The 11,437-nt window shown below is 33.9% G+C and overlaps 1 protein-coding gene across 5 annotated transcripts in view; it reads right to left on the reverse strand.

Moving 5' to 3' along the window:
- Positions 1-3,357: 3,357 nt before the first annotated feature.
- Positions 3,358-11,437, reverse strand: part of LOC106466894 — a 17,467-nt gene continuing 9,387 nt past the window's right edge. For all 5 annotated transcript variants that reach the window (XM_022394969.1, XM_013927200.2, XM_022394965.1 and 2 more), the window contains exons 3-5: positions 8,182-8,405; positions 6,920-6,989; positions 3,358-5,702 (exon numbers count right to left, since the gene is read on the reverse strand). In XM_022394969.1, coding sequence (XP_022250677.1) covers positions 4,435-5,702; positions 6,920-6,989; positions 8,182-8,405 — 1,562 coding nt within the window. In that variant the 3' untranslated portion in view covers positions 3,358-4,434. The remainder of the gene's footprint in view (positions 5,703-6,919; positions 6,990-8,181; positions 8,406-11,437) is intronic.

Genomic DNA, 11,437 nt, shown 5'->3' on the forward strand with positions numbered 1-11,437 from the left:
TAACATTTCTGGTAACTGCATTTTGGAGATCTTGAACTTATCTGCCGGACACCAGTGTATCTAAATAACACACTACAGATCTATAGAAATTGTTTGTGATAAAAATAATGTTAACTGCAGGTTGTTTCACACCTACCTCATAATTCAGGGGTCGGCAACCCAAATAACAAGAATGGCCTTTTGTTTTAATTCGGTAAAAACGCAAGATACTGAGAGTCGCAATGCATGTAACCCCTACTTCAATAATCGGACATCGACATGATTAAAGAGCCGCAGGTCACCGACCTATGACTTAATTTGTCAATTTCGTATTCAAAATCAGAGGCATGATAAAAATAGCATTTCAGACCTTTTTTTTATCTCCCAGAAGTAACTGATAAGTTTTGACATTAAAAGAGACGTTCTTTGACAATTACATGTTAATTTTGAGTTTGTAATGGGAAAATTAATAGAAACATAAAAAAAAAAACATTTGCAATTAACGTGATTTAGATCATAAATTCTAGACCTATTGGTTTCTAATTCTTCGCCAGCTTTCGGCACTTAAACCATAATTTATAGAAAGGATCGTTTCCCAGTTTAATGAATACCCATAAAATGAAAAGCACGTTTTATTATTAAGAAGTGCAATCACGTAAACAAAATACATAAACTCTAAAGATAATTTCTTGTGTGAGGACAATGTTGCTGGAAAGAGGAGGGAATGAATGCTGAAGAAAGCAAGGCGTTTTCCGCTGATTGTTCGAGTGCAATGGAGTAATTGATACTTTGAACTTGAACAGCACCTTTAGCGCCACGTGGACTAAACAACCAGGGCAAACACCCTTAAGTTTTAGGCCACAGGCCAACCCGCGTTTAGAACTCCTGATCAGAGTAACGTCAACCAATCTTCAGTCTGTAGCCAACACGGCTATTTTAAACCAAACCGCGGGACTGAATGCTACATTTATAAAACCTTCACATCAGAAAGCGTCGAATGTTCTGCAGCATATCACAGTTCGAACTTTTCGACCCACAATGATAACGATTTAGGAGAAAATTAAGTTTATCATGGTGTTTTCATAAAACTGGTTAAATTCCATTTGGGGATACTTTGTTCAACATTCATTATCATTATTGGAAGAACGATAAAACGTCTGCCATATTGTTTACATGAAAAAATATAACCAACGAGTAAGCTGCTAGGAAGAGAAGCTTGACTTGTACACCTGCACTTGTTTACATTAAGAATAGGCTTAGATGTTTAGATTATGGTGTTTAAGAATACTACAGTTTACCTCACAGATCAACTGTGAAGTGTCTGATTTCTAGGCTAATAGAATTAATAAAAGTAACTTAAATATTTAAAACAACATACGTAAGGTTTGGAGATCTAAACCCAAACTTGTTTCAAGTATAAACAAACATTTCTAAAATGGTAACTCGATTAATAATTTGCCTAACAATGCTGATTCCTCCGTCTCTTTCCCTTTTCTTTATTGGTTGCATCAATGGACGCAAAATATTACTTTATATCACGTGATTGTATTGAATGAATACTTTGGAATTATTCCAACAGTTCTGATGGTTGACAAACAATCTATATTCATAATTGACAAGTGTTCGCATATTCTTCTTAAACTTGCAATGCAAGTAAATTGTGAAATACGTTTGTCTTGTTGGTGACTCTTAATATTTATTTTGTCGCTGTTTAGAGTTTCTAATATATATGTTAAGAGTTAGATGATCTAAAAAGGGGGGAGAGTAATAGTAACACCAGTAAGAGTGGCTGAAATTTCAAAATTTGATGAAGGGGCAAGACCCATCGAAAATCTGACAGACTGAAACTGCGAGATATTGTATATCTATGAAGGTTAACTTTTATGGACCCACATCAGTTGATTTATTTTATATTATCTATTTGATGCTGGTTAAAGGTTGTTACTGTAAATATTCCAAAACGTACATGTACGTGGTCTGGGCAGCTGGACAACATACATTTTGGTTTAGTTTCTTTTCTTATTTTAATTTCGCGCAAAGCTACACGAGGACTATCTGCTCTAGCAGTTCCTAATTCAGCAATGAAAGACTAGGGGAAGGCAGCTAGTCACCACCACCAACTCTGGGGCTACTCTTTTTTTCCAACGAATAGTAGGATTGATCGTCACATTACAACGTACCCACGGCTGAAATGTCGAGTATATTTGGTGGGACTGGGATTCAAACCCGCAGATTGCGAGTCGAGCTCCCCAACGACCTGGCCATACCAGGCCTACATTTTGGGTTCATGATAAAACGTAAAATCGTGTATTAATGTTTAATGGCGAGGGTCCATATAATTTCCAACAAATTAAAGTGTGGGGCAATTGCCCCAAGAACCTTCCAAATATTAGCCACTGACCAGTAAAAAAAATCATATTTGGAAAAAAGCAAAACTGTTACTTTTAAAGATGGGAAAAGAATTCCGTTTTTAGCGCAAAGCTACACAATAGGTTATGTGAAGGGGAATCTAGATCCAGATTTTAGCACTGTAAGTCCTTAAACTTACCATTGGGGTACGGAAAAAATAACACAAAGCCGCCAATAAGGCTGTCGTTATTCTTGCTAAGCCCTATATATATATATACTTAAAAATTTTAAATCTAGCAAGAAATACGAGCGTTATTGCATCTTTAACAATAAGTGGCGTCATTATGTTATGTCCCTAAAGAGGGTAGCCAACAGGGCCATAACGCGTTGATCCAACGTACGTGTAGTCAGACATCGACAATATCTTATGTCCTGTTGGTTATCATCCACGGGATTGTAACACATTGATTCAACATATAGCCGAACATCGACAATACCTTATGCTCTGTTGGCTACATCTAGAGAGTCATAATGCATTGATCAAACGTAGTCGAACATTGACAATAAGTTAAGACCCTGTTTGCTTTATCTACAGGATCATAACGCATCAACCCAATGTTGCCAAACGTTGACAATACGTTACGGACCTATAGGTGGCTTTATAAGTACAAGCAGCTTTAGTTTTGCTCAGCCAATACTATGAAATAGTCATTGTTAATATTCACATTTTAAAAGGTGATTTTAAACAGGCAATTTTTATGGCCGCCATTTTGTTTCATCACGATCCCTACTATTAGTACTACCGTACTTACTGATTAACTATTTATGTGTTTTCATTCTTTGCTATCAGAAAGCAAGTATTCATTATGTAGTATATACCAAAGATTTTTTTATTTTTTGGTTAGCATTTTTGTTCATGACTGTAACAGACACAAATCAAGACCTCAGCTTTAAAATAACAACAATAAATTCGAATAAATCTGAAATGTTTACCAATTATTTTTAAGCATAGTGAAAAAAACATAAGCATTTCACGAAACCTACATATATTTATTGAAAAAAATCTTGTAGAAACAGAATATGGTCTTGAAATACACGCATAATGCATACCAAAGCAATAGTAATAGTTTTAACAAACTCATTGATCTTTACAATTTCAACGTACATCTTCTTACATTTAATCTTACGTAAAAGTTTAAAAAGTCTAATTAAACTTGAACTGTACAGGGAGATTTACTTGCAAGATACTCGTGTTTATTATACACGTGGAATAACACTAAACATGAAATTGACCAACAAACCACGTAACTGGGGTTACATGAACAAGTCTTACACAGCACAAAACTTCAAACTATTGACACATTTATGTCAACAATACGAAACTCTATAACCAGAGCACTTTCAAAAAATAGACATTTCTTCCTCCCCGTCAACTCTTGAAGGTGCTAGGGTTAAATGGTTTCTAATTCCTACGTCTACTTAACATCACGAATGAAACATTAAGGTCACAAAGCTTTAATGTCTAATGTAGCTTGTCGTTTAATTAAATTGTTAGTTTTCAAATAACTACCATTTTTGTATCGCATATTAAATAATTCTGTCCGAGAATACTTTTTAAAAAGCAAAATTAATGCTCGTATTAAACAATTAAAGCAATATATAGTTTGGTTTTAAAAGCTCTATAATTTGTTTTACATTTAATTCTTATTTATGTGTAAATAATGGCTTTATAAAATGAATACTTTTTCATCTATGATCAAATCACTCGTAACCCTTTTTTTTTGGGTGGGGAAGGAGGAGAAAAGTTTTTAGTGCATCAGAATAGAATCTTCAAGTGATTTAACTTGATGCCAAGCTTCTACTGGGAGAGATACCACACATGCAACCAATTGCACATTTTCCCCCCATCCCAGTACTGTGATAAGACACCATCCAAACAAGCCACTGCTAAAAAGACTGAAATAAGTTTTAAAAATAAGAGTAGAATAAGAAACATTACAGTAATTAACGACCTGACTTGGATCGGATTTAAACATGTTTCTATCAGTAGTAAAAATATGTATGATATCGGTCTTGGCATACCTTCTTTGACTTTAAATAGTTTGGTTAATACTTATTTAAACGAAACTTTGCAATTAATGACAAATGATCTGATCCTTGATAAGCGTTAGGAAGGCCAATACAGTTCATTTGAGCTTCTGAGAGTAAGTTACACCAGCCTAATAACTGAAGTGGTCCCTCTTTTAAATGATTCTTACTTTTGTACTTCACGGAATAAAAAATATAATCTACCGTGCAGTTAGCTTTTGAATGTTGTGTTGTGACTTCAGGCTCTCCAAATGGAGTTTTGTGTGTATAAACAGAAACAAGATTTAAACGATGGCGAATTAATCCACTTGTTTCATTTTTCTCACGTGTTTTGGATTTTTCAGGTTGTTGTAGCATTTCTGGGTGTTTGTTTTTTTCACCTTGGTCAGTTACAAAATTTGACTCTCTTTCTACAGAACTAGTACGTAAGACATCAGATTGTAAATTTGCCATCATCTCATAAGAAGTTGATTGGTCTATTATCTCAACGTCTTTACCTTGTTGACGACAATTGTTATAGCCTTCCTTAACTGGAGAACTACCTTCATCAGTCCAACAATCTCTACTTCCTGATGGTGTGAATGTCTGTAGAGAGCTCTCTCCACCACTGCCTTGATCTTCAACCAGTTTTTCATCTGTTTTTATGCTGGCTTGATCTGTAGAGATAAGTTTTTTTCTATCTTCTCCCGATAAAGCTTCCATTCTTTCAGCCAATTTTATTTTCATCCGTTCTTTATGAATATTAAGGTACTGAGATTTTTCAGATATCCCCAGCAGAGGATGAACGAGTTCAGTTGGAAAAATAGGTCTCCCCCTGTGACTTCCTTCTGGTTGCCCTGAAACATCTCCAGATAAAATTCCATCATACCTTAGCCTCCCTTGGACAAGGAAGTTGTATAACGGCGAGAAAGGCTTACTGTTCATATCGCCGCACAGTATTATTGGATGATAAATTGGCTGTTGGGATTTTTGGGTGAATCCACGAAATGCAAATTTATCAACTTCTGCAAGTAAGAGCCTTAACTGCCCAAGTTTGATATCTCCTCTTCGAGGATTAAACAGCAGATGAGTCGTGGCTACAACGAGCTTCATGTCATTTTGAGTGTGCGTTACTTGTGGTCGAAGGATGGCAATCAGTCCAATATTATCCCGATCAAGACTTCTGACATTTTCCCTATAAAATTCTACTGTCTCATAAGACTCGAGAGAGAAGAGTTTCTTCTGGAAGAAAATTGCACAACCATCATTCTTAGACCCAGTCCTCTTTTTGTACAATCCTTTGTAACCTGAAACATCAGAAATATTACAGAACTGAGGAAACAATGCCTTTTACTTTTCATAAGTAAGAAAACTATATTATATATATATACTCATTACCAGGTTTTGGTCAAAGTAGGTAGCTTGTTTTTTTTTCACAAATTAATAATAATTATATAAGTAAATGTATAAAATAATTATGGAACAATTAAAAAATATGTTATTATCCCAATATATTTTCATATGTATATGAAAAGGTTTATAACATTATTTATAGATGAAATACTTCCATTCATTTTCTGTTTACTTAAAACATAAAAATATTTTAAGAATTCAGTTGAAAGAAGTCTTCTCAAGAAAAATATGTCTAAAAGTATACTGTCAGGATATAAAATTGAACAAGAATATTCCTCCCAACTCCACAATAGATACAAACAAAGCTAAAAGGAACATGTGAGATTTGGGGGAGGTAATAATACGTATATATAGATACACCAGTAAAATGCTAAATATTTACAAGTTAAAAAAAAAGAGGCACAAGTTCAAGATAGAATTTTTATTTCACCCTATTATTCAAATGGTACGGCCAGGTGTTACTAATGTGAACAGTCTGATAGAAAGCTATGTTAATCTATGATTTTGTTTTGAATTTTGTGCAAAGCTACATGAGGGCTATCTGCTCTAGCTGTTCCTAATTTAGCAGTGTAAAACTAAAGGGAAGGCATCACTACCCACTGCCAACTCTTGGGTTACTCTTTCACTAACGTATAGTGGGATTGACTGTCACATTATAACACCCCCATGGCTGAAAGGGTGAGCATGTTTGGTGGAACGTGGATTTGAACCCGCGACCCTCGGATTGCGAGTCGAGCTTCCTAACCACCTGGCCATGCCGGGCCTCTATGATTCGACCCTCGGATTGCGAGTCGAGCTTCCCAACCACCTGGCCATGCCGGGCCTCTATGATTCGACCCTCGGATTGCGAGTCAAGCTTCCTAACCACCTGGCCATGCCGGGCCTCTATGATTCGACCCTCGGATTGCGAGTCAAGCTTCCTAACCACCTGGCCATGCCGGGCCTCTATGATTTTAAAAACTTTAGTTGTTAGCTGAAATAAAAAATTTAATTTAGAACAAGTGCCCTTTTTTTAATTATCTTTGTTATGCAGTTGACTTTTGAAAACATATTTTATATACTACACACATACACATGTATATCAGGGATGTTTATGACAATAACAACAGACCTAATATTTCCAGTTCTGGCACAAAAAACCCTTCATAATGTGTCTGCTGAACCTCTTGAAGGCATAAAATCTAAGAAGAGAAAAATCTATATTTTATTTTGAGTTCAACGTCAGAATAGGTAGTACATGTACACAATAAATAATATAAAGGTTTCAGCTACATATAATGTAAGATCTTCGTACACAACAGATTACTCTCATACAGAAAAATAAACACAAGATTCAAGAAATCAAATACTTTCTGGTGGTTTATGTTTCAATATTAAATTGAGAGTTTGGGTAATTAAGCAATGGAAAAATTAGTAAGATTAGCATGAAATATATTTCACCTTTTCTACTCGAGAGTCTACTTAACGTACAACCGTACAATGTGCAATTCATCATTTTACAAGAAAAGGAAAAAGTTTTTTATCTCCTAAGTTTTTTAGTCTCCCAAAATTACTTTAAATATTCTTATCTCAGATTCGTTTAAAGATTCTTTCTTGAGTTTCAATTTTACAAAAATTTCTGTGCGAGTTCTCTCTTTTCTTTTAGGTGACTAGTTACATAAATGGATAAAAATTGTGTATTATGTAACAATTTGATAATTTTTTTGTGATGACAATTAGAGATATCTAAATATTTATAAATTTCTAAGAGAACTGATGACGAGTCTCAAAAACTAGATTTGACACACAAATCTTTACAATTTTGAAGCCTACACTTTTTCAACTGTTACTGAACTTTGAACTATGAAATTCTGTATTAATTTTTTAACTAGTAAGTTCTATGTGAAACTATCCCCATCACAGATGAATTATCTTGAGTTTCAAAATCCGTGGGGACATTTTAAGGTATTTTATTAAATGACGGTAAAGCATATTAAAATTTGTTTATTTAAATTTCAAACTCTAATCACAATTATTTACTTCTAAGAAACAATCTTGAGTTGAACAGAAAAATATAAGACACAAGCTGAGATTTACAATACCAACAATTATGTGGATAAAGACAAAGCTGTGTTCATCCTTAAAATTAACTCCTTAATTAAAAAAGAAAGAAAAAAGCAATAATAATAACAACTATTGTTTTTGTATGCTAACATGAACAATTTTCATTCACATTGAAAAGAGTTAATACATTCAGTATAAGGTAGAAATATACTTACATCATACACAGATTATATGTGTATGTTTTTTTTTATTAAATGTTTGGCCAACTAAATAAAAATAATCATGGCTGTAAGGATGTCAAGCTCAAAACTTGTGTCTCAAGATACCCACCGAGGCATTTGATTCTTTTATTTCTTGTATTAAGTTCTGGCTACGAACTTCCCATTTCAAGATGTGCTCGTTACAGTGTCTGTACAAGGTCAAATTGTCATACAGAAGCTGCTGAGCCAAGACATTGTAGGACATCACGCTAAACTCCAAACCAGTGTTGTCACATCCTTCTTTTGGTTTGGTGTACTGCCAAGTACGATGCCTTAAAACATAATTTTTTATAGCTGTAAAAGGATATGGACAAATTAGTTTATTGAAAACATAAATAAAGATGTGTACTTTAAGTACTCAACTTATGTGCAACACTTTTATGGGATAAAGCCATCACAGCTGACTCTTAAGTATTAACTCTTATGTAGTAAGTTGCATGTGAAATCTGGTAGGCATAATAAAGTCATAATACAAATAAAGATAAACATATGTAATATTTAGGTCTCATCAAAACATTCCTGACTGAACAAAAAAGTATGATTTAATAAGACACACACATATATGTATGTATGTATGTACACCTTAATACATTCTACACGATAATGGTTCTTTCACTTCAAATAAATAATTGTTTCGATGAGACACAAAGAAGGATTATTGATTTGTTTACTACTTCTAATATCCATGGTTAGATACTGGAGGAAATAGTGTTTAAAGGTGTTATACTTTAGCCCAGAGTTTTACTTTCATCAAATCTGTCAAATGAGTTTTAGCTTTCCACACTGCACAAAAGAAAGGATAATTATGATAACGTTCAATCGAGTTATGAGAAGGAAAAAGCCACTGTTATAAAGTCAATCCTTGTCATTAGTTAATTTTTATGCAAATCAGGCACCTGATGATACATCGTGAGATCATTGATCATTTGGTCTCTGCTCATGAGTTATCATTTCCTAAAAGTGGCTTTGTATCTTAATGTTCTATGATATTTCACTTCAATATGAAGCACTGACAACCCAGTACAAACGTTATATACCAGTGTTGATAAGGTCCTGACCACTCCTCTCAAACAGTTGCTTGCAGAGCATTTTTACTATCTGGAGTCATTTAGAGACTTGTGCCACATTTTGCAAGTGCATCCAAAAAATGCTGGATATGATTGAAGTCCAGTAATCATGCAGGACATTTCAGTTGGATATGATTGAAGTCCAGTAATCATGCAGGACATTTCAGCTGGATATGATTGAAGTCCGGTAATAATGCAGGACATTTCAGCAGGATATGATTGAAGTCCAGTAATCATGCAGGACATTTCAGCTGGATATGATTGAAGTCCAGTAATCATGCAGGACATTTCAGTTGGATGTGACTGAAGTCCAGTAATCATGCAAGACAATTTAGTTGGATATGATTGAAGTCCAGTAATCACGCAGGACATTTCAGTTGGATATGATTGAAGTCTAGTAATCACGCAGGACATTTCAGTTGGATATGATTGAAGTCTAGTAATCACGCAGGACATTTCAGTTGGATATGATTGAAGTCTAGTAATCACGCAGGACATTTCAGTTGGCCAATTCCCTTTCCTTCAAGCAATATGTCAGTTAGTTTACAACATTGAAAATGGGTATTGTAATCCATTATATTGGAGCCAGGAGCAAATATACCAGCATATGACAGCATGATAGGTTGTAGAACATTGTTCCTATGATACGTGAAGCTAACGGCACCAATCCACAGAGTAACATAACCAACCCTCAGGCACCTGCTCACTGTCTATTCATCTATCAAAAAATGAAAGAGAGAGGCTCATACATCTGATCTTTTACTTCTTTTAAAGCTCAGGGGAAAACCTCATCTGGCTCTTGTGTTTTATATGTATTTTTAATCTCTACCTTTCTGCTTGCCATCAAAGGTTTATTATCTAAATGATTCAGGTTAATTATAGTATTTTCCAGAGAATCCTCAGTCAAAAATATTAGAAAAATAAGAAGGATGGTTTATTTAGGTATTAAAATGTTGTTGTCACTATTACTTAGTAGCTGCTAAGTTCTACATAAAATATTTAGAATTCACAATCAGTTAATCACATTTGATGGTTTGTTACATGCTGAGATATTAAAAAAATTAACTTTTAGTTCTTAACTTAAAAAAAAATTGGGGCTATGAGGCAAGATTTATCAATAGTGAATTGTAAGATGATGTAGGTTAGATATGGGAGATTTTTAAAAATAAGTTGCTTTTAATTCAAAATAGACATATTAATCAACAGATGAAAAGGATAAGGGAGAAGATTAAACCTAACTGGCTTAGAAAAAGATATACATAAGAAAATCAAAAATAAATTCCATAAGTTTAAGGAGTTTAAATTGGCTAATAAATTTACAAGGGTTTGTTTAAAAATGAAATTAGGAACTCCAAAAGGCTTATGAATAACAGCTAACTGAAAATTTTAAAATATGAATCAAGTCTCTTCTGCTTTGCAAGATAGGTTGTTAGCATCATTCCCAACCTTGAGCATTCTATGGAAAATATTAGAATTGATCTGAATCAAGTAGATATCAATCCCTTGATGACTGAAGAAAAAGACCATGGCTTAATGGTGAATAAATCATTCAAACTACTGAAGCTCTACTCTGTAGCTAGTAGCAAAGCAAACAGAATTTTAGTCTTTTTATAAACATACTGATATAATTATTTCTTTATACAAATTATTAATTAGGCTTAATTTGGAATACTGTATACAGTTTTTGGTCTCCTTGTCTAAGAAAGGATATTGACTTATTGGAAAGTGTTCAGAAGTGTGATCCTAATTACCTATATGAAACTCAAAGTACGTGAAAGTTTTAAAGATACATTATTACAGGGCTCAACATCAACAGTTTTCCAATTACCAGAGATGTGAAAATTTGCTTCAAATAACTCAATTTACATATGTCTACTCTGACAAGTCTAAAATCAATAATCTAAAATTTATCATTATTAATAAAATGTTGAATAAATGAATCACAGAGCAAAATTTACAAAATATAAGCTCTGATTTGCCATTATTTTTCTTTGTTGGTGCATTTACTTCCTACAGTTTTATAGGAGACAGTACCACATTATTGCCAGTGTATAAGTATGCATTTTCATTGGTTGGAGGCATTTGAACCAATCAACATTTATGTTATTCATAACCTTTACTTCCTACAGTTTTATAGGAGACAGTACCACATTATTGCCAGTGTATAAGTATGCATTTTCATTGGTTGGAGGAATTTGAACCAATCAACATTTATGTTATTCATAACCTTTACTTCCTACAGTTTTATAGGAGACAGTA

The sequence above is a fragment of the Limulus polyphemus genome, unplaced genomic scaffold (assembly GCF_000517525.1).
Source record: "Limulus polyphemus unplaced genomic scaffold, Limulus_polyphemus-2.1.2 Scaffold2413, whole genome shotgun sequence".
In the NCBI taxonomy this organism is placed as follows: domain Eukaryota; kingdom Metazoa; phylum Arthropoda; class Merostomata; order Xiphosura; family Limulidae; genus Limulus; species Limulus polyphemus.